At 36.4% G+C, this 24,778-nt stretch overlaps 1 protein-coding gene across 4 annotated transcripts in view; it reads right to left on the bottom strand.

Annotated features, from left to right (window-relative positions):
• PTEN (phosphatase and tensin homolog) overlaps positions 1-24,778 on the bottom strand; it is an 88,551-nt gene that overhangs the window by 43,455 nt on the left and 20,318 nt on the right. For 3 of the 4 annotated variants that reach the window (XM_026014797.2, XM_072723581.1, XM_026014799.2), the window contains exon 2: positions 20,373-20,457. The exons of the other annotated variant lie outside the window; for it this stretch is intronic. In XM_026014797.2, the coding sequence (XP_025870582.1) occupies positions 20,373-20,457 (85 nt within the window). The remainder of the gene's footprint in view (positions 1-20,372; positions 20,458-24,778) is intronic. 4 annotated transcript variants of the gene reach the window in all.

Raw genomic sequence — 24,778 nt, 5'->3', positions numbered from 1 at the left:
TAATTAGAAAAATATGGAAACCAGGTTTTTTTAAGTGTGAAAACAGTCCTCGAGAAATAGTTTTAATGAGATTCATGCAATTCTTGTTTATAAAGACTCACAAGGCTTTTTAAAAATTATATCTTCATTCATACTGAGCCTGTCCTGAGGACATTTAAAAAAACTATTAGCATATACTATCACAAAATCGCAAATCTGATCTCAGTGAAAAACAATGATTAACTAACAAAACAATTTGTTAAAATGCCGATAAATGCTCTTTAAATCCCTCATACAGGCACAGCCATAAAATAAAAAGCCCAATTTTTAATTCCATCATGACACTTACTGTGTTACTTCAGGTGCCTAAAATATTATATTCAAACCCAGTTTTTCATTCTCTTTTAAATTACAAGTATTATTTATTAGAGGCACAAGTGCTGAGAATTTCTGCTTCCCACTCCTACATTTTCCTACATTCCACTCATGAAGTACTGAGAACTTACTAAATAAATAGCCTTAATGATTTCTTTTAACATGCATTTTTTAAAAAAGATTTTATTTCTTTATCCATGAGAGACACAGAGAGAGAGAGGCAGAGACACAGGCAGAGGGAGAAGCAGGCTCCCTGTGGGGAGCCCGATGCAGAACTTGATCCCACGACCCCGGGATCACGCTCTGAGCCAAAGGCAGAGGCTCAACCACTGAGCCACCCAGGTGCCCCTAACATGCATTTTTAAAAAATCACCTTAATTCTAGAGGTGACCTTTCATAAAATTAAATATTGCACAAAATAATACTGATTGGTCTAGTAAACAGAAATACACTAGAAATGGCAAATAGGCAGCTAGGTGGTGGTGGTGGTGGTGGTGGTGGTGGTGGTGGCAGTGGTGGCAGCGGTGGCGGGAGTGGCTTGTTGGTTTGCAAAATCAAGGCTATAAAACAACATCCAGGTTGGAGGCTGGGGAAGAATAAGAAAATGATTAGCAATATCCACCATCAGTCGGGAAGAGAGAATATGTAAAACTTTTCACCTGTTTTTGCCATTTCTGGAAAAAAAATTAATACAAATTTATGGGTAAAATTCAGTAAAAAGCAGAATTTAAACATTATAAATTATAATTATATATATAAATATATATATATATAAATATAATTATAAATTATAAATTATAAATTATAAATTAAGTATATAAGTTTATTGTAACCAAATTACAGGTGTTAAATAAGTTGGCTCTTAAAATCTTTTTATATTGATCTTCAGTATAAATGGGTCATCTATTATAAATTTTCTTGTAGTGGCATGTATATACTTTTGACTATTACAGAGTATCTGGAACAGGAATGATCTTCTTGCTACAAGCAAATGTAAAACTGGGCAAAATGTAGGAGGTAATGATTTTAGGCACTAAACAGAAGGCAGCACAAGTTTGTGATCTTTCAGAATAAAGAAACAAGGTAACTCCCATGACTGCCTTACTTTCAGTGTTGAGGCTCTCTTCTGACACAGCAGAAGGCAACAGAACAAATGGAACAAAGGTTTCACTGAGGTAAAAGGCAGAGATTTGAGTTTGGGGTGTTAAGGCAGCTAAAGTTTGTGGAACAGAATAGTAGAGAAAAGGAATTGAATAGGAGAGCCTCAGAAGTCTGTAGAGAAATTCACCTCTAGTCCTTGGCCAAGGGTTGGGATGCATATATGCAGGATCTGAAAGCATAATGGAGAGGACACCAGAGATAGCAGAGCCAGGAGGAGACGTTTTTGGCCCAGCCAGAATGGAGAGACTTCATTTTAAGGACTCCAGGTATTCAGCTGAGACCCCAGAAAGGCCACACCTTGGAACTGAGGTTCATGCCATGCCCTAAGACAAAAGACAAAACTGAAATAGGCCTGCCTTAACAAAGAAAAACCAAGCCTGACAAAACCAGAAGATTAATCGTTAATTTAAAGGACTGCCGGGATCCCTGGGTGGCGCAGCGGTTTGGCGCCTGCCTTTGGCCCAGGGCGCGATCCTGGAGGCCCGGGATCGAACCCCACATCAGGTTCCCGGTGCATGGAGCCTGCTTCTCCCTCTGCCTGTGTCTCTGCCTCTCTCTCTCTCTCTCTCACTGTGTGCCTATCATAAATAAATAAAAATAAAAATAAAAATAATAAAAATAAAAATAAAGGACTGCCAAGGGGATCCCCTGGGTGGCTCAGCGGTTTGGCGCCTGCCTTCGGCCCAGGGCATGATCCTGGAGTCCCAGGATCAAGTCCCACATTGGGCTCCCTGCATGGAGCCTGCTTCTCCCTCTGCCTGTGTCTCTGCCTCTCTCTTTCTCTCTGTGTGTGTCTCCCATGAATAAAGAAAATCTTAAAAATAAAAAAAAAAAGGAAACAAGTGGATTCAGTCACATTAAAATAAAAAAACCCTACACAACAGACAAAAACGCAGTAACAAAAAGAAAATAAATAAATAAATAAAAATAAAGGACTGCCAAAATGAAACTCAACAACCAATCCAGACTCCCTACAATGTATCAGTCACGACATTCAACATACAATTAAAATTTATTAGACATGCAAAGCAGAAAAACATGACCCATAACCAAGAGAAAAAAGCAGTCAACAGAAACCAATTCCATGATGAATCAGATGTTGGAATTAGCAGATATGGACCTGAAAGTAGCTATTATAAATACATACACGAATGTAAAAGAAGATGATTACAATAAGTGAATGGATGGAGAGTCTCAACAAAGATACAAAAACCATAAAAGACAGACATTCTAAGCCTCACATGTTCAGTGTCTGGAAAGAAACATCTACTCTTTTAACAGAAGACTGGGGACTGCAGAAGAACAATGTGGCCAACTGCATTTTTCAAGAATGACTGCATCCTGCTTCCCACATCCCACATGGCTCTCCATTCAACCTAATTTAACACTTTTCCCATCGACGATTTTTCAAGAGCTAAGAGATCAATCCACTGAAGGGCTTTATGTAGACTAAATCTATTCTAGTGAATTAAATTCAAGTCTTACGTTAAAGCTTGAGAGTCATTCTGTTTCTTGAAGGCGAACTGGTATATCTCTGCTTGGTGCCAATACATAATGATACAAAAGCTTATATTATTAGAGCATTAGATTATTTTCAAAAGCTTGGAGAATTGATAAAAATTCATCTTACAAATATTTATTGAGTACTTCTGTGACAAGCACTACTGTAGATACAGTGTAGTACTGGCAACTACAATCATAATAACAAATGCTCCTAGCAGTTTGAGAGAAACCCAGAAGCAAAAGCTCTTTAAGGTACCTCATTCAGAAAAGAGCCTAAGAATACTGGACAGTCCCTACTAATCCAAAAATAGATAAAAAAGAAAAATACAGGGATCCCTGGGTGGCGCAGCGGTTTGGCGCTTGCCTTTGGCCCAGGGCGCGATCCTGGAGACCTGGGATCGAATCCCACGTCGGGCTCCCGGTGCATGGAGCCTGCTTCTCCCTCTGCCTGTGTCTCTGCCCCTCTCTCTATCTCTCTGTGACTATCATAAATAAATAAAAATTAAAAAAAAAATACAAATTTGAAAAGAAAAAAAAAACAAAATAGCTTATTTGCTACATTTTTCTGTAGCTAACTACTTGGCACCATATTTACTTCTGCTGTATTCATGTTAAATTAAACTTTGCTCTTAGAACTCCAATATACCTACAGCTGCTACTGCTACTACTAAAACATGAAGTTGGGTTGCTGCTTTCCTTTTCAACACAGGAGTCATCTTTGCCTTAATCCCATTAACACAGGCAAGCTCCAAACATTCTAATCCGTAACTATTTTCTCCTAGTCATCTTCAGGTTGTCAAACTTAAAATCAGTTATATATCCAATACAACTAAAATATCTTGTTAAAAATGCACTCTTAACACTTGCCTGCACAGTATTGCCTTCTCTCTTACCTCAAGATAAACAAAAAAGCCAAAGTATGAATTTTATATTAAAATCTGATCAAAGACAATGATCCCCCAGTAGGAAAGAAAATCTCTCTCAAAAGAGGAATAAAACTAGAGAGAAAAGAAACAGCAGAGGAAGTGAACTATAACCCACTGAAAAAAAATTCAGAAGGCTGTTATTATGAATAAAAAACTGCCAACCATTTCTCCAAAGAAGTTGTATCATTCTGCACTTTTACCAACATGGATTAGCGTTCCAGTTGATCTACATCCTTGCCAACCCATTAGCCCCTTAAATTTTAGTAATCCCAGTAAAATATGAAAAAGTGCCTCAGTATCTTACAATTTTCACTTTCCTGATGAGTGATTTTGAATGTATTTTAATATGTGTATGTATCATTTATGTATCTTCTCTTGTAAAGTTTCTGTTCAAATCATTTGTCCTTTTCTTCATGGGGTTGTCCTCTAATGAATTTGTAAAATTATCTTTATATTGTGTTGAATTCAAGATACTACATATTTCAAATACTTCTCCCAGACTTGCTGTTTTTTTATTTTATTAATGATGTCTTTCAAACAACATAAGCTTTAAATGCTGACTAAGTCTAACTTGTGAATTCTTTTACATAGTTAACTCCCTATGTACTAAGAAATCTTTGACTAAACCAAAGTTTGCAAAGATTTTCTTTTTTTTTTTCCACAAATATTTTCTTCTGTTTTAATCAATTAGTTCTATAGTCTTACATTTTACTTTTATGCTTCTATCTACAATCTGTCTGCATGTAACAGGAGATTTTTTATATCATGAGAAGTAGTCAATGTTCATATCATTTTTTAAACTGACATGCAGTTGTTCCAAAGCCATTTGTTAATATGAGTATCCTGTTCCCTGTGAATTCTCTTGGCATCTTTGTCTAACAATGTATGCGTTTTCCTGTAATCTCTATTTTGTTCCATTAACCTAAATACATATACTTTTTTTTTTCTTTTAATAATCTTATTAACCGAAAGACCCAGCAATTCTTTTCATGGATATTTAATTTAACCAAAAGAAATAAAAATATATGTCAGCAGAAGTCCTGGACATGAATGCTCATAGTAGCTTTGTTCATAATAGACCCAAATTTGTAACAACCCAAATGTCCGTCACAGGTGAGTGGATAAATTATATGATAACCATACCATGGAATACTACTCTGCAATAAAAAGAAACAAGTTACTGATGCAAGCAGCTACCAGGGTAATTATGCTAAGAGAAAGAAACCAGACCAAAAAAAAGTACCATACTATGTAACTGAATTCATATAAAATACTAACACAAGCAAACACTTAACTACAGTTAAGATTTAGAAACTGCCTAGAACCAGGGTTGGAGGACTGACTGCAGAGGGCCACGAAGAAAACTTTTATGGCAATAAAAATGTTCCAAATCTTGACTGCGGTGATGTATATACATGGATGTATATACATGTCAAAACTCACTGAACTATATACACTTAAAGTGAGTACATTTTTACCGCATATAAATTATACCTCAATAAAGTTGATTTTAAAAGTAATTTGAACATAACTACAAATATGTAAAATGCAACCCACCTCAAAATATGTCTAATGTATTTTGCTTAATACTAGAGATAGCATTAGAAGGAGTGTACCATCTTCAGGAGTGAGAACTTTTTAGAATGAAAAGCACAATGACACTAAGAATAACAGCACTGCAAAACAGAACTTTCCACAATGATGAAAATGTTCTGTATCTATGCTGTGTAGCACAGTAGCCACTAACCATATGTAGCTAGTGACTACTAGTGCAAATGAAAATCAATGAGTAAACCTAACTAATTTAAATTTAAACATAAATAGCTCTATGTAGCTAATAGCTAACATACTGGATAGCACAAGTCTAAAACAGGTAGATAAAAAATCCAATAGACTACAATACATATGTCTTAATAAAGTAGTGGAAATGGATATATTCTTGGAAGAGGGAATAAAATTGAAATAGGAAAGATACAGTAATAACTGGGACTTAACAACAGTCAAAATAACTACTAAAAATATTTTCAACTATATGCAGTTTTCTAACAAATTCCTGATATGTTTGATTAATTTTATCAGGAGATTAATAAAATAAAGAAGAAAACTAAAACTCTGGAAATATTTCTAACCAAGAATGAGGAACAAGTTTGAGTGGAAATGCCAGGAAACAGGGAGAAAGTGTTCATATAATTTTAGAGTTCACGTCAGACAAGGAAGGAAATACTGGCATAGTTAGATATGATACAGATCAGTAAAACAAATTTCAAAAGCTTCATTTAAATAACAGGCTATGAATTCATAACTCAAAATCTAGAAAGACTACAGAGAGACTTTATAAACTAAAATTCTATATAAACAATCACAAATGATAGTAGCTTTAAAAAGGCAAGTGAACAGAAATTATCTTAGAAAACCAATCAATACAGCTGCAGAGAATTTACTCACAAGGTTCAGATTTAAAAGCTTTACAACCAGGAAAAAAAGGGGGAGGGGAATAATCCTAGATGAATACAAAAGAGCGTAAATAAAGGGACATAAAACTGGTAAAGACAAAAGAAAGGGCTTGGAGTGAGGAAAATGTCTGGATCAAAAAGAACATTAAATGAGGTAGACTCCACAGAGTAGACAGCTGTATGACACCAGAACCAGAAAACAAGCAGAACTCCTTAAAAAAAAAAAAAAAAGTTTAGGAGCCACTAAATTCCCTTTCACTTCCATCATCCCTGTCCAGGAGAATGTTGCTCTCATTTAATAACTCAAGAGTGGGTTTGTCTGGATTAAGAGTGTTTCAACTTGCTACTTAAGCAAGGTTATTTCTTAAAGAGTATTCATTCCTTAACAAACAACTATCAACAAAATCTTTGACATTCCATGATTATACATATTAGTAAAGCATATAGTTAGCAATCAATAATTCAAAACAGGTAATAAATATATCAAGCTCTTTGTAACAGCTGCACCTGAATCTTACAGGTATAAAATTCAAAAGACTAGTGAGGTGGGGCATTATAAAATTGTCTGAACAAAGAATACCACTAACTTCCTTATTTTTCAAAGAGTTCATAAAAACCATTTAGGGAAAAAAGATATGACCAATAAACATCACAAAGTTACTTAATCTCATAATTAAAGAAATGCGATGAAAAATCATATTACCAATAAATGCAAAAAGTTTTAAGTTTGATAGTACTCAGTTTGCCAAGATTGTGAGCAGGGGAAAGACACTCTCATACAAGTTGGTAAGAACACAAAATAATACTGTTTTTGAGGGTAAAAGTTTAATCCATGGACACACTGGTCTCAGCAACTCCACTGCTAAGAATTTACCTTCAGTAAATACTTAAAAAAGGACACCAAGATACATGTGTGAAAATGTTTATTAGAGTGCTGTTTTCAATAGTAATAAACTAGAAATAGCCTATATGTACATCAGAGGGGACTGTTTATTATGGAATGATAAATAAAATGGAATAACAGCCAATAACAAAATCAGTTCCATCTCCATGCTGGTATGGAAAATTCCTAAGTATGTTAAATGAAAAAAAGCAAGATGCAGAAGAGCATGCAATATGTTCCCATCTATTTTTTTTTAATTTTTATTTATTTATGATAGTCACACAGATAGAGAGAGAGGGGCAGAGACACAGGCAGAGGGAGAAGCAGGCTCCATGCACCAGGAGCCCGACGTGGGATTCGATCCCAGGTCTCCAGGATCGCACCCTAGGCCAAAGGCAGGCACCAAACCGCTGCGCCACCCAGGGATCCCCCCATCTATTTTTCTTAAACAGTAGATAAAAGATGGAAAAAATATCTCAAAGAACACCTGGAAGTTTTAATTGTAGGTATCTTTAGGAAGAGAGTCTGAGGATAGAAGATATAAAGTAAGAGAAGTTTGTAGGAGATCTTCGTCCTCCTTAGGTTGCCCAGCATCCAAAACCATTCTAATCCAGAGACAGTTTCAAGAGATGAGAAGCAAATTCTCCCTTCCCCATCTTTCTCCTCATGTGCTCAAGCATAAGACCAATCAGGTCCTCCTGCTCTGGACAGTGAATCCCAGGTGGTGAACAAGCAAGGTGCAGAGGAGTCAGATCCCTCAAAGAGATCTCCAGAAGAGCTGAAGGCTTCCAAGCACAGTCACCAAATGCAGTCATGGCAGGAGTACTTTGGACAGTCAGTATCCAAGCAGCAGAGTCCTAAGCAGAAAGCCCTTACTGTAACCTCCTGACCAGGCCTTGCTTCCTTCAGCTTCTGCAAATCCTTCCAAGCCTGGTTCTCTTAGCTATAAGCTATCTAACATTTTACTTTTTCTTTATTTATTTATTCATAAGAGACACAGAGACAGAGAGGGAGAGAGAGACAGAGACACAGGCAGAGGGAGAAGCAGGCTTCTATATTATATACAATATATATAATCTATATATAAAATCTAGGTTATATATTCAACTATATTTTCCTAGAGTTGTTCTGCTTTATTTTGTTTTTTTGCTTTTTGGGTTGTGGTTTTTCTGTGTGTGGGTTTTTTGTTTTTGTTTTTGTTTTTGTTTTTGTTTTGAGTGAGGTTTGGTAAAATATTTTTTGTGCTCCCTTAAATACGTGAACTTTACAATTTCTTATCTAGCACTTTGGGCAACAGTGAGACTGGCAGGAGAATAAACAATCTATTTCAAAGAAAATATCACAGCATTTTTTAAAAGGGGGGAGGGTAAGTCCTCTAAAGAACTTGAATATTACTTAGGAAAACATTCACCATGGCTGCCCCTCCCACTTCCTCCTCTCTCCTCCCAAGGATTTCATGCCCACAATTGGCTCATTGCCTTATAAATCTGATACAATGGAACAGCGGAAAAAAGCAAGAAAACAGCACTTTCCAAAGGGAAATGGGAAAATTTAACTGTAGATACTTAGAAAGTAGACTAAAAACTTAGACAAGAGCAAAGAGATAATACCCTCAAAATGTGGGAAATCTAGAATACAAATCTAAGACAACTTCAAATAATTTCAATATATAAAACTCAGAATTCATTAAGACTGCTGTGAGAATAAAGTCTTTATTTTTTATAAGTTTTCACTTTCTTCAAATAATTCCTATGAGCTAGTTCTAAATAAGCTGAAAAGGTACATTTTAAATTATTTTTGTCAAAAATATATAAATATATATTTCAAAAGCCATATAAAACTTGTAATAAAAACTCAGCTGAGGGAAGACAGCAGCATAGGAATCACCAGGAATCCATCTTTGCACCTAGACAACTGTACTGGTATAATCTGACCCGTGTAACTATTCTGGAACCCTGGGTCTATTCAAAAGCTTGCAGCTTCCAGGGGAAGGCTGAGACAGTAAATCACAGTCCATTTCAGTCAATTTCAACTCTTAGTATGGAGCAGCTACCCACCCACGCCCAGCGCCCTCAGCTCCCAGCAGGCAGCCACCACACATTCCCAGCACAGCCTGCACCAGCTTATAGGACCTTGTACTCCAAATATCAGAGATCTGTTCTGATCACTGACTCCTCTGATTACAGACATGCAGACACAGAAGCAGGCCACCATTGCTGAAATCCCCACTTTAAGGCTTCCAGGGGACTTTAAGATCTAGAACCTATTTTTTTTTCCTTCATTTACCTCCCTTTTTCCTCTTTTGGGAGCCAGGCATTTAAGACATGACATCCATGCTGGTGTGAACGTAAGTTTTCAACTCTTTTGGGTAAACAAAGGGAATTCAACTGCTCGATTTTATGGAATAGATTTCGTTTTGTAAGAAACCACCAGCTCTCTTCCAAAATGGCCATACCATCTTGCACGCTGTGGCTATTTCACATACTGCTGTTACTAGAGTTTTGTATGCATAGGATTTCACCTATATGACATTCTAGAAAAGTCAAAAGGATAGAGATAGTAAAAACATCAGCAGTTGCCAGAGGCTGGGGTGGGGGTGGGGGTATAAATAGGCAGAATGCAGACTAGTGTGAGAGCAGTAAAACTACTGGGTATGCTCCTGTAATGGTGGACACATGTCATTAAATGTGTCCAAGTCCATTCGACACACAACCAAGAGTGATCCCTAATGTAAATTATGAATTTTATATGATAACGATGTGGTCAGTACAGGTTCATCAATTATGACAAACAGACCACTCTAGCAGAGGGCAATCATAACGAAGGAGACTACAGGTGTGAGGGCAGGGGGCATACGGGACACTTTTGTACCTTCTACCAAATGTAGCTGTGAAAGGGAAATGGCTCGAAACACTAAAGTCTATTTAAAAAAAAAAAAAAATTCAAGCAGCCCCGGTGGCTCAGTGGTTTAGTACCACCTTCAGCCCAGGGTGTGATCCTGGAGAACCAGCGTCAGTTCCTGCATCAGGCTCCCTGCATGGAGCTTGCTTCTCCCTCTGGCTGTGTCTCCGCCTCTCTCTCAGTATCTCTCTCTCTCTCTCTCTCTCTCTCTCTCTGTCTCCATGAATAAATAAAATCTTTAAAAAAAAAATTCCACACCATAGTTAATATGATATGCGATAGTAAAAGACAAAACCTTTCCTTCAAGGTCAGTAACAAAACAAGAAGTCTACTTTTGCCACCTCTATCCAAAAACGCATCCATATTGCAAAGGAAGAAATAAAATCGTCTCTGCAGATGACATGTTCTTATATGTATGAAACCTTAAAGATTCCACAAAAAAATGGTTAGAATAAACAAATTAAGCAAAAATTAAGCAGCAGCATACAAAATTAACATGTAAAAATTGGTTATATCTCTATGCACTAACAATGAACAATCCAAAAAGGAAAATCCCATCTATGATTAGCTGAAAAAGAGGATCTACAAATGAACTTCATCAGAAGGTGATACAGAGAGAAAACCACAAAACACTGTTGGAAAAATGAAAGACCTAAATAAATGGAAAGACATTCCACATTCATGGATTGGAAGACTTGATACTGTTAAGACTTCAATACCACTCAACAAAATCTACAGATTAATGTCATTCAAAAATTTCCAAACCTTTTTTTTCTTTGCAGAAAAAGAAAATTCCATCCTAAAATTCATATGCTCTCTCAAAGAACCCTCAATGGCCACAACAATCTTGAAATAGAAGAACAAAGCTGTAAAACTTACAATTCCTGATTTCAAAAAGTTACTATAAAGATATAAAGTGTGGTACTGGCATGAAGACAGACATATTTGGCAATGGACTAGAATTGAGAGCCCAGAAACAAACTCTTGTATATATGGCCAAATAATTTTTTGGTAAGTGTTCCAAGACCATTCCATGGGGCAAGGACAGTCTTTTTAACAAATGGTGCTGGGAAAAGTAGCTATCCACATGTAAGAGCATTAGGTTGAACCCTTGTCTTACACCAAAAAAAAAAAAAAAAAAAAAAAAATTACTAAACAGGGATTAATAATGATCTAAACAAAAAAGACTGAACATTACAAAACTCTTAAAAGGAAATATAAAAGCTTTATAATACCAGTTTAGCAATGGTTTCTTGGATGTATCACCAAAGGCAGTCAACAAAAAACAGCTAAACTGGACTGCATCAAATTTTTAAACATTTTGTGCATCAAAGGACAGTATCAACAAAGCAAAAAGGTAACCCACAGAATGGGAAAAATATATGCAAATCACATTATCTGGGATTAATACCTAGAATATATAAAGAATATATAATACCTAGAATATATAAAGTCCCAAAACTCAACAATAAAAACATAAACCATTCAGTTTATAAATGGACAAAAAACTTAGGCATTTCTCCAAAGATACACAAATGGTCAAATAAGCACATGAAAAGATGTTCAACATCAACAATTATTATGGAAATGCAAATCAAAACCACACTGAGGTATCACCTTACAACTCTCAAAAATGTCTGGAATCCAAAAGACAAGAAACAAGTGTTATTAAGGATGTGGGAAAAAAAGGATCCCTTATGTACTGTCAGTGAGAATGTGAATTGGTGCAGCGACTGTGGAAAATAGTATGGAGGTTCCTCAAAAAATTAAAAGTAGAACTGCCCTATGATTCACTAATTCCACTACGAGGTATCTAACCAAAGAAAATGAAAACACTAATTCAAAATGATACACACACCCCCAGTTTACTGCAGCATTATTTACAATATCCAAATTATGGAATCAGCCCAAGGGTCCACTGACAGATCAATAAAGAGGAGATAATACACACACACACACACAGGAATATTACTCAGCCATTTAAAATAAAAAATGAGATCTTGCCATTTGCAACATGGATGGACACAGAGATGTCAGAGAAAGACAAATACCATATGATTTCACTTATAATGTAGAATCTGATAAGCAAAACCAATTAATACACAAACAAAAAGTAGAAATAGACCCTACAAAGGGAAGCAGGTAGGAGTATGGACGAAATGGGTGAAGGAGAGCAGGAGATAAAGGCTTTGTCATGGGGATGAAAAGTACAGCACAGGGAATATAGTCAACGGTATTGTAATAGTGTTCTATGGTGACAGATGGTAGTCCACAATGTCTAGAGTTATCCAATCACTACATTATAAACCTGAAACCAATATAACGTGTGTCAACTATATTTCAATTAAAAAAAAAAAAAAAAAGATTATGTGGCAAATATTACAAAAGTAGAATCCCCAAAGACCAAAAAAATCGCTGGTCATTTTCTTGGTTCCTCTGGAACTTGCACTAAACTTGTCTAGACTCAAAAGAGGAACAGAGGGAAGGAGGGATGGAAGGTCTCCTAGTAGGTGGTCAAAAATGTAAGACACCTGAGTGGCTCAGCTAGGTTGAGTATCTGCCTTTAGCTCAGGGAGTCCCAGGTTCGAGTCCCACATCGGGCTCCCTGCATGGAGCCTGCTTCTCCCTCTGCCTGTGTCTCTGCCTCTCTCTGTGTGTCTCTCTCATGAATAAAAAAAAAAAAAAAGTAAAACTGAATCTACTAGATGCTTAAATAGGCCTTTCAGAAGGGAGACTGTAAGGCCTCAAATTTAGACTTTGGAAGTTGTCTCAAGATAATTACAGTCATTGTAAGCGTGTACGCTAAAAGTACTGATGTGTCCAATGTGCACATTTTAAACACCTGTTTCTAAAATCCTCTTTTAGCATTTCTTCATTTTTTTAAAACACTGGGCCTGGGTATATGAGAGTGGCCAAGCGGTTAACATGGATTTCCCAGAGTTCTGGTTCCTAACAAATGAAGCAATTATCAGCTATCACACTCCCGAAGTAAAAAGAATGGGAAGGGAAGATCTTGGAAAGTTTCTAGCGAAAATAAGGGTTCTTTATGCTTCGTCCTCTTCTTCTTGTTTTGGGGGAACGGGCTTTGCAGGAGAGGTCAGTTACCAAGGCTCATAGGGAGGGAGGGGTAAGTTTCCCAGGTCTCTGCTTCTATAGCTGACGTGTGCGATTTCCCCAAGTTACACTGGTTTAAAATAACGATGGGGCAGGGAGGGGGAGAGACACACAATGAGATACACTTCATACCTATTAGGATGGCTCTATTAAAAAAAAAAAGAAAGAAAGAAAGAAAGAAAAAAAAAAAAAGCCCAGAAAATAACAAGTGTTGATGAGGATGTGGAGAAATTGGAACATTTGTACTTGCTGGTGAGAATAAAAAATGATGCAGCTGTTGTGGGAAACAATATGGCAGTCCCTCAAAAAGTAAAACACAGAATCATCATTTGACCCAGCCATTCCCATTTCTGGGTATGTAACCAAACAAACTGAAAGTGGGGCCCTGTACAGATACTGATACACCTATGGTCATACCAGCATTATTTACAATAGTCAAAAGTAGAAGAAACCCAAGTGTCTCTCCCTGGATGAATAAACGGAATGTGGTATGTATGTACAATGGAAGAAAATGTGGCCTGTGAGGCCACAACATGAATACATAATGCTAAGTGAAATCACATGCTATGCTAAGTCAGTCACAAAAAGACAAATATTGCATGACTCCACTCATATAAGGTACTCAGAATAATTCCATGCACAGAGACAGAAAGTAGAACAGTGTGGTTGCCAAGAGCTCAGAGTAGGGAGAATGGAGAGTTACTACAACATTTCAGTGTGGTAGGAGAAAAAAACGTTTTAGATGTGACAGTGATGACAGCTGTGCAATGCAAATGTACCCAACACCACTGAAGTACACATTTAGAAATGGTTAAAATGGGGACACCTGGGTGGCTCAGTGATTGAGTGTCTGCCTTCAGCCCAGGGCATGACCCCGGGGTCCTGAGATCGAGTCCCACATCGGGCTCCCTGCAAGGAGCCTGCTTCTCCCTCTGCCTGTGTCTCTCATGAATAAATAAATAAAATCTTGGGGGGGGGGGGAGGTTAAAATGGTAAATTTTAGGAGCTCAGTTGACTTCAGCTGAAGTCATGATCTTCTCAGGGTCATTAGATCAAGTCCTGCATCAGGCTTCACACTGGGCATGGAGCCTGCTTAAGACACCCCCACCCTTTGTCTGTCTCTCTGCCCCATGTCTAAAAAAAGGGGGGGGAGAATTTTATAGTATATATTTTGTATGTATACATATAACCTATATATATAATTTTACCACAATAAAAAATATTATTCACTTCTAGCTCTATTCATCCTCAAACCAATATCCTCACTTCTTCCCCCATCATCAACTACTCATTTATTTTTTTCCTGGATTTAATTCAGCATTTCTATGTTATACATACAACACTACTTCTTGAAGATTTATCAATTACCTGCATAGCTTCCGCCACAGTAGATGAAGCCTACAAAACCAGTACCACCCCCACTTTTTACTTCTCTTATTCCTAACCTTAAATGGCAATACGACGATTCTGGGTTAGGCCATCCAACAGATATTAGTTATTTGCTTCCTATTCTAATTCACCTATTTTTCAAAGAATCTATTTCCCCAAACATTTCAATATCCATCTATCAGTTCAATTTTTTATTTTTTTTCCTGAAGCCCTCTTTCCTACTGCTCCCATCAGAATTGCTTGCTCTTCAGCTTATAACACAGTTGTCATCTCTCGACTTTTCTTTGTTGCTTCTGAGTTGGATCCACTGTTTACCAAAGCCCCTTCTCTTTTCTTTCTTGGTTTATTCTCTCATTTTGTTAGGGTGCACTCTATAGTGCTTTCCAAAGAAATGCTGCATGGGTACATATTTTTTGGTTGTTCTTGCATGTCTTTCTCTCCTACTTTTGCACTTGACTGATGGTTTGGCTGGATGCAGAACTCTAAGCTGAACAGAGAACTCGTACAGCACTGCTCCTCCATCTTCCATCTTTAACTCTTAGGTGCTGAGAAGTTAGATGTCATTTATATTTCTAATCCTTCTTAAATGATCCTGCAAGCTTTTGAGACATTCTCATTATTTCTGGTGTTCCTAAAAAAATGTCATAACTGCCTGGCACTGGCCTGTTTTCATTCATCACACTTGGCACTATATATCTCTTTTCAATCTGGAAACTCAAATCTTAAATAAATTTTCTGGCATATGCCTAAATATAGCATCTACCTCTGGCATATACATGTATATGGTACATTTCATCTTCTAATAGATATGGCTACTAAGAAAATCAGCTTGGGAAAATGACAGACTGGATGTGACCCTTAGCTCACTATTATCAACTGCAGCACTTGGGGAAGGTAATCTCTTTTAAACCATATATGAGGGATCCCTGGGTGGCGCAGCGGTTTGGCGCCTGCCTTTAGCCCAGGGCGCGATCCTGGAGACCCGGGATCGAATCCCACGTCGGGCTCCCGGTGCAAGGAGCCTGCTTCTCCCTCTGCCTCTCTCTCTCTCTCTCTCTCTCTCTCTCTCTCTCTGTGTGTGACTATCATAAATAAATAAAAATTTTAAAAAAATAAAAAATAAACCATATATGAAATGGGGACAGGTGTACAGTAGAGATTTTTAATACAATGAAATATGTAAACTGCTTTTGCAACAGCAGCACATGCATGTGAATAAAGTACAATGTTACCTACCTATTATTAAAATTTCAAAAACTGGATTGGTATAGATACTATAAACACTGTCCAATCCATTAAGGTTCTGCTATTTGTAATAGAACTAATAGAAGTGGGAGGCAGCCAATGGGTATAGGGTTTCTTTGGGGGTGATAAAAATGTTTTGGAACTTGAGAAAACTGATAGCTACAAAACACTGAAGATACAAAATGTCACTGAACTGTTCACTTTAAAATGATTAATCTTATGTTATATACTTTTCACCTCAATAAAGAGAAAAAAAGGAAGGAAACAGAAAGGCAATATGAAGGAAGAAGTCAAAAGTTGTTGAAAAGGGAGACTGGAATTGATACTTTTTCCTGTAAATTACTGTGAAATTTTCCTCTATATACTCGCTTTTTAATTCTTTGAACTGAGTAGCCAATAATGGCAATGTTGGGAAGACAAACACTTTTCCTTTTGTATCAAAAACCAACACGTTAAATAAAGTTGATTGAGAGATCAACATATAATTAAGAGAAGATTATCTGAAGTTTTTTCAAGAAGAAAATATGTAAAACAGGAAGTTGGAAGATAAATATATGAATAAAAAAGCTAATAGTAAAGAAGATGATGGATTAAGTCCTTTAAAAAAAAAAATCACAATATATCAGAAGACTAAGCTCTAAGCATTTCCTCACAATAAATAGGGCAATCTACCCAAATCTCAAATCTTTCCAATAAAAGGGGAAGTAAACTGTGTGCTACTGATTGCAGAGTAGGGGGAAAGAAATACTGTTATATCCACCTTTTTTCATTTTCAACATTTCCCAAATTGCAAGGAACACTGTTTAGAGAAATGCTATTCAATACAGTACAAAAGAAAAGAAAACAGAGAAGGGGTGAGGGAGAGAAAGAAAAAAAAAAAGGAACAGGAAAGCAGCATATTCGAATTTCACTCTTGAGAGATTCACAAGACACAGCAGTGTATTAAAGGTTCTGCAGTAAGAAAGCCAGTTCACTTCTATGAAACCTACATCTGTCTGATTTATTAACTACCAAAGAGTTCTTAAGCTATATCTGTCTGTTAAACACATAATGCGTCGTTTTGTTAAAGACTGCTTTGATTTATACCCGATAACATATAAATTAGGGTAACTTCAATATTAGCCCCAGGAATAAGATTACCACACATATCCAAGAATAATCAATTACCTGAATAAAACATTGTTTCAAATTACCAGCTAGTCAGAGCAAGAGCTCAGTGGCAGTAAAGGAGGGGGAGAGAAGGTGGGTATAAGAGGAAAAGAAGAAAAACAATCTGGGAACAGTTAGCTCTTCAACTTCCCTTGTTGAGATGTCCTTGTCCTTGTCCTGCCCTGTCAATTCTGATTATTAAACAAAACATTTACAGTTTAGATAGTAAAAAATTTCAGCTTAGTTCACTTCTCCCCCACTTTTTGTTTATTTACATTAATTCCTGATCCTAGGAGGTAACCTCAAAAAGAGAGGTTAAATATTTGTCACCTGAGTACCTCAAGTATAAAACTTCACGCTGCCATAACAATCCATATCCCAAAAGAGTTGAGTACTGCATAATTTAAGCATAAAGGCATATGCACTTTCAGTTTCTTTTACTCAAAGACATACAACACTAACAAAATCTGAACCTGGCACAGCATTTCTTGTCTGGGGGGAAAATCATAGAAAAAACAAGGATTTACAGAAGGAAAGGTAATTTTAAATATTCTTTAGCTATCCCAATAGGGGGCAGCCCAGTGGCTCAGTGGTTTAGCACCGCCTTTGGCCCAGGGCGTGATCCTGAAGACCGAGTCCCACGTCAGGCTCCCTGCATGGAGCCTGCTTCTCCCTCTGCCTGTGTCTCTGCCTCTCTCTCTATCTCTCATGAATAAATAAATAAAATCTTTAAAAATAAATAAATAAATAAATAAATAAATAAATAAATAAATAAATAAAGACATCCCAATAGGTAGGGCTAAGGAAAATCCCAATGGAAATACCTTTGTTAAGAGAAAACTGGTAAGGAAATAAAGAAACATTTTTTCATTGAGATGTTATCATCTTTGAACCAAAAAGGAATCACTACTGATTATTACTACTGTGTCCAATATTGTGGGAACCGATCAAGGAAATCAATCATTTAGGTACTAGAGACAGTAGTACCTAAGTCCCTTGGAGAGGTTAATCCTCACAGGAAAATTACCTGAAGGTTATTTATTTTATTTTACTTCATAGGGAAAAAGCTAGAGCTACCTTTGTGGTCACTGTTCATCCTTTTTCTTGTAATAGAAGCGAAATAGAAGCGAAATGGCAAGTGAAGCCAACCTCACTAGCCATAAATCCCCCCAGTCAAAAAATGGGGGAGGGCAAGACAAACTAAGTATATCACAGCTATTACACTCTTATAATTCTTCATTATTTACATGCTACTGCCATTGCCATTACCGTAAGGGTCACAAGATCAATTGGTCAAATAACAATAACTATTAGCTAAATAACAAACCATATTCACAAACCTTTTTTAAGGAGTAACATTTGAAAAAAATCAAAAGCTAGCTAAAATAAACTAGACACACTAAAGCAGACAGAATAAACTTCAACCCTGGTTATTGATAGCAAATTAAATGCGTGAATCTTAATTCAGAGGCACAAAGGTGGGAGATACCAAATCAGAAGATGACAGATCAAAACACTTCCCAGCACAGTATTTTCTTGGTGAGATTATTATAGTCTAAGGTCTGAAAATGAAATGTGTAGATCCAGAAACCAAACTTATTAATAACCGAAAAGACAATCAATCACTTTCAGTGACTTTTCACTGTCATAAGAGAGCAAAGAGCAGGCAAAGCACGACCAGCCCCCAGGTTAACTTAGCACAAGGATGCCCTTGCAGTGACTAGAAAACCTGTCCTCTACCCACAGTATTCATACTCTTCTTTCCTTACGAGTACTAATCTGATTTGGTTGAATTAGTACTCGGTTGAATACAGAATTATACAGTAGTAATATAAAAGAGATCAACCTACAAAATATTTCATCTAAGTCATAAGGAGGCCTGATTAAACACTCCTGCGCCACAGCAGAGAATACATGTGCAGTGACTGCACTGCTCATTTTCCAGATTCTCCCATCACCCTCGATTCAAAATTTATGCCCCTCATTCTGTTTTCCATCCCCTACTGCATTTTCTGTAGATGTGTATCACCACTGACGAAGCTGTATCATGGATCTGTGATGTTACCCATCCTTCCAACTGTGTCCTGCCCAACCATGAGAAGATACATTTATTTTCCTATTTTTACACTCTTAAATAGTACTTCTGACAGACCCATGTACCTATCATTGTAACAGAAACTACAAAGAAAGTAGTAGTTTGGGTTTTTCTGTAGTTTTTGTAGATACTGACATTTAATAATTCTGAACAGAATATAAACACTAAAACAGTCCAACTGGACACAATACTGCAAAATGCAAATATATACATCAGTTCAAGGCAAACTCCTAAAAAATTAACCACTTAGGAAAACAACTTATGGCTAGCTCATATAAGAATATAGCTAGCCTCATATGCTTAGACAACTATTATAAAAGGATTCTACATCTGCATAATGCTTTGCAAAGTGCTCTCCCATTATGAAAACATTAATTCTCCCCAAATATTTAAATTAAAAGTCTCCAAGAAAGAGATTTCTGAAAGAGGATAAAGGATATACTCCAAAAATATAAACTTTAAAAACCCATTAAATTTTCTGCTGACATTTACAGTTAATTTTTCATGCATATATATTTTTGCTTTGGAGTGAGAAAATATATTAAGACTGCACAACAGATACAAATTCCTTCTCTCATAAAATATATCATGTACTCAGGTTATAAATGTATTATATTATTTAAATTAGCCTTGAAAAATACTGTTTTGAATCAAATAATAATTATACTCAGAAAGTTACCCAAGTTTATAAAAGAGACAAAATTAGGCTTTCATTTGTCCAGCAATTCCTGTCCAGATCCTCTGTACAAAATACTTCTTCAAATGCACGGTATACTTATGGCTCATTACAAACTGTTCCATGTAAAAAATAGATGGTATCAGTTATCTCTACCTTAGAATGAATAAATTTAAGTGAATGAATCCACTCAAGGATTCTAAACCTAATCCCCAATTCTGAAATAAAAGACAAAAATCATAGTGCAATGGAATCCAGGAATTAAAATTAACTTGATAAGAAGCATTGAAAGGAGTCCACGAAACCGTATCACATACACCTGATCATGTCAAAGGTTCTTATAAAATAGGTTGTATCCCACCGAGGTCCATTAAACAAACAGAAAGCAGTTACAGAGCACCAACATAATAAAAATAGAGTTTACATCTCAGAGTACGTCATTTTCCACGATTTAGAAATCTTCTCTAAATGAAAATACAGCATAAATACATCAATATTTGAAACAGAAAATAAGAGTTCTTACCTTACTACATCATCAATATTGTTCCTGTATACGCCTTCAAGTCTTTCTGCAGGAAACCCCATAGCAATAATGTTGGGATAAATATCTGAGTATTTAAGTTAAGGAAATATCTGAAATATACAACAATGCAAACTAACACATACATGTGGTAAAACATTAGTTGATTTTAAAAATTAAATGGTTGTCCAAGGTATTTATAAACCACCATATGTAATTAAGAAACACAGGGGAGTACATAATTCCAAAAAAAGATCCTCAAAATAATCATAAGGCAAAATAATTTTCAAATCCCTCTACCTAGTACATTAAAAACACCTTCAAGGAAAAAAGCAACTTCCAATGCTTAGACATGGGTACCTGAAAAACAAAACCACAGAGCTTATAAATCACAGAACTGAAGTCACGTTGGGACACAAACCAAGCATCAAAATAAAAACAAAAATAGCTACACAACTACTCATTTTTCATAGTTATATACTGCACCACAGCACAGAGAAAAGTACAATTAAGAATTAGGAAGCCAGATTTAAGAGCTGGCTATGCCTCCATCCAGTTGTATAATTTGGACATGTAACTAAACCTTTTTAGGCTTCAATTTCCCATTCCATGCAATTAGGCTGAGACAACCACAGTGATCTCCAAGTTCTTGGTATTTGTGTCTAATACTGAACTAAGGTAGAAACTTACCATCATTTACTATCAAGGTAGTCAACACTTAGCAAGCCGTTCTATTCATTTATGTTACACACTACAGTTGGCATAAAAACAAACTTCTGTGCTCCAGAAGAATCTGTATCAAACTAACTAAAAAGAAACTATCACCAAATCTACATTCCTATGCATTTTGTCGATCGTAGCAGCTCTCATTTCCTCTTGAGTGCCATCATCCCTCTTTCTAATCTCATGATTTTGGGAACACAGACCTTCCCAAATAGCCAAGCTAATCTGCCTCAAGCCTCCTATCAACACCATCCCTGAAGTTCTCCACCTGTCTACTCCTGGACCCCCCACTCGTTCTTCAAATACAATCCAAAATTCACTAAATCCAGTGCCTTTTTCTAGATCTTATTTTTTCACTTCCTGCTGCATTCACATTATTGAGCTGATTTCAGTATTAGTTTCAATCCAAAAATAATTATCAAGTTACCGAAGGCCTTTATTTTAGTATTATTTTTTAAAAGGTTTTATCTATAGTTTTACCACACACTGATTGGATAGACCTAAAAATATTTTAAGGGAAAAAAAAAAAAAAGCCACACAGAACAGCATATACAGTACGCTAAGTTCTGTATTAAAAAAAAAAAAAAAAATGTTCCTTTGGTATAAAATGAAGAACTCTTACACATATAGTTGCTTGAATTTGAACTTCTCAACATACACGTGCATGTGCAGACACACACACACAGATGATAACTGAGAAACAAATAAAGATGATTACTTCACAGGGAAGGAGAGGCAAAGGGGAGAAGCATACACTAAAAACAGCAACAAACCCGATTAAATTTTTTTTTTAATTTTTATTTATTATTTATGATAGTCACACACAGAGAGAGAGAGAGAGGCAGAGACACAGGCAGAGGGAGAAGCAGGCTCCATGCACCGGGAGCCCGACGTGGGATTCGATCCCGGGTTTCCAAGATCACGCCCTGGGCCAAAGGCAGGCGCCAAACCGCTGCGCCACCCAGGGATCCCACAAACCCGATTAAATACCAAATTGATAACCAGGAGACAGGGCTTATCTTACAGGAGTTATTTGGACATTGCAAGTTTACTGTACTTCTTGGTAGGAAGCACTCTAAGAACAAAAAGAACTACAAAGAAAATTTAAACTTCTTCTGAGAGTTTGTTTTTACTATTTCAGTGTTGATATCCTCAAGCTTTTTTCTATATTGTAGAAAAAAACTGCTAATTATGCTAATAATTTTAAGATTCATGATTACAGGTATAAAAGAGAGACCATTATAAAATCAAGAAATCAAGTAAAAACACTAAAACATCATCATGAACTCATGTTTGTAAGAATTTATGTTCTCTAGGTGTTTTCACTGACGTGGCCTAAAAGCATATCAATCCTAGCAGTAAACAATCCCTGAATGCAGATTTCATCTCTAATATATAATATACTAAAAGATACTAAACTCCTTGGAATAACTGATGCCAGGTCTGGGGCAGGAAGATACAGGAAGATCTTTCTGTGCCAGAAGACAAGGAAGGTATTCAGAGAGTAATGGTGTCTATCAGACAGATTTGGAGCTAACAAGAAGACATCCCAGGGCCTTGCATTGTAACAATCTGAGTATCAAAGAAAAAATTTAAATGGTAGTAAATTAAAATACCCTAAATAAAATTAAAACCATTGAGTCTATAAGGATACTCAGAAGAAAAAAAGAACTAAATCTTTTTCATTTATCACCCTTTTGAAGTGGCTATTTTAACAGTTCTTTCTTTACTTTGAAAGTAGGTAAAGGGGGAGATTAAGTATTGATGCTACTTTTCTTTTTTTTTTTTTTTTTAATTTTTATTTATTTATGATAGTCACAGAGAGAGAGAGAGGCAGAGACACAGGCAGAGGGAGAAGCAGGCTCCATGCACCAGGAGCCCGATGTGGGATTCAATCCCGGGTCTCCAGGATCGCGCCCTGGGCCAAAGGCAGGCGCCAAACCGCTGCGCCACCCAGGGATCCCGATGCTACTTTTCCTGTAGGTTCTGTATTTCAGGGCAACCAAATAGCCGTAAAGATCTACTTTACAGAAAAACGCCAGTTAATAAACACAAAAGAACAGAACTTTAAAAATGGTATTTTGCAACCCCTAATAAAATTACTGATTTAGGCAAGGATCAACAACTGGTTCTACACCAACAGGTGACTGGATGATGAACTTTCTTAGAGAAACAGTAACACTGCACAAAATACTAATGTAAGGAGACAAATACAACTGAACAGCAGGCAGAAAGGGCCACCACCACCACCCAATTTCAGGGGTCCATCACCATCACCAAGAAAATTACACAGAGATCCTATAATACAATACAATACAAATACAATACAAAGGACACAGCATCATCTATAATAACTAAGGTATCTTCAATCTGAGAATCCACCAAGCATTTAGATATAAATTTTAATTTACAATAAATACAATAATTTACAGTAAATAAAACAAAGAAAACAAGCTAAATGACATGTGAGAATTAACTGGACAGATTCAAAAGATCTGTAGCACATGACCCAGTCTCTGCTCCAATGTCTTTTAAAAAGGCAAGGAGGGTAGCTATCCTTGATGTAAAGACTTAAGCATTCTATGGGACGCCTAGGTGGCTCAGTGGTTGAGCGTCTGCCTTCGGCTCAGATCATGATCCCAGAGTCCCGGGATTGAGTCCCCATATCAGGCTCCCTATCACGGAGCCTGCTTCTCTGCTTCTCCCTCTGCCTGTGTCTCTGTCTGTCTGTCTGTCTCTCTCTCTCTCTGGGTCTCTCATGAATAAATAATAAAATCTTCAAAAAATAAAAAGACTTAAGCGTTCTAAGAGCCAAGTTCATAGGTACAGTACTATTCTGGATATTGCTCTGGACAAACCGGCCATAAAGAACATTTTTGAGCCAACCAGAGAAATTTGAATATGATCTGGGCATTAGGTGAGATGAAATTTTACTGACATGGAAAAGCAGACATTACTAACAAAAAAAAAAAAAGGTTTCAAGAGAGAATATACAGCATTATGCCACACTGGCATAATAATGCATATATATCCATATAAACATGTAGATGAAAAGATCACAACTAATCATCTATAGGTGGTGGAAATATATATTTTTTCTCATTTTTGTCTTCTATTTTCTGTTGCTGATACAATGCACCTGCACTATTTCTAAAACATTTTTTGAATTGTTTTATAATTATCTACAAGTCTATTTACTGTCATAACAAAATATTGTCTTGTCCCTCATGACTTAAATTCAGCTCTGTATATAGTTTAAAAAAATGAATTTCTATCAAAATGCATATATGTATATACACATACACACAAACACACATATAATGATAAAAGACCATCTAATTTTTGTCACTTTAAGAGTACATAAATTCACCCCCAACCTCAAAGGGTTCTTTTACTATAAAGGCTCTAAAACTCTTAGGATTATCATTTTTAACATTACAAATAATAGTTGTCATCTATTATTCTCACATGAGAAAGTAGTTCCACCTAAAAATGTAGCTCAAAGACCTATGTTCAATTACCAAAATGTTTTAGGTAGTATGTCCATTCATGAGAAAAAAAAAAGAAATTGGAGGTTCAAATTAAGCCTGTAGCAGTATTAATTCCTGAAAGTGAATAATCTTTACCTTGTAACTCTGTCTTGGGAGCACCAACATATAGAAAATGAGAAATAACACTCAGGAAAA

Source organism: Vulpes vulpes, chromosome 10, assembly GCF_048418805.1.
Source record: "Vulpes vulpes isolate BD-2025 chromosome 10, VulVul3, whole genome shotgun sequence".
Classification (NCBI taxonomy): Eukaryota; Metazoa; Chordata; class Mammalia; order Carnivora; family Canidae; genus Vulpes; species Vulpes vulpes.
This window is presented reverse-complemented; position numbering and strand designations above follow the sequence as displayed.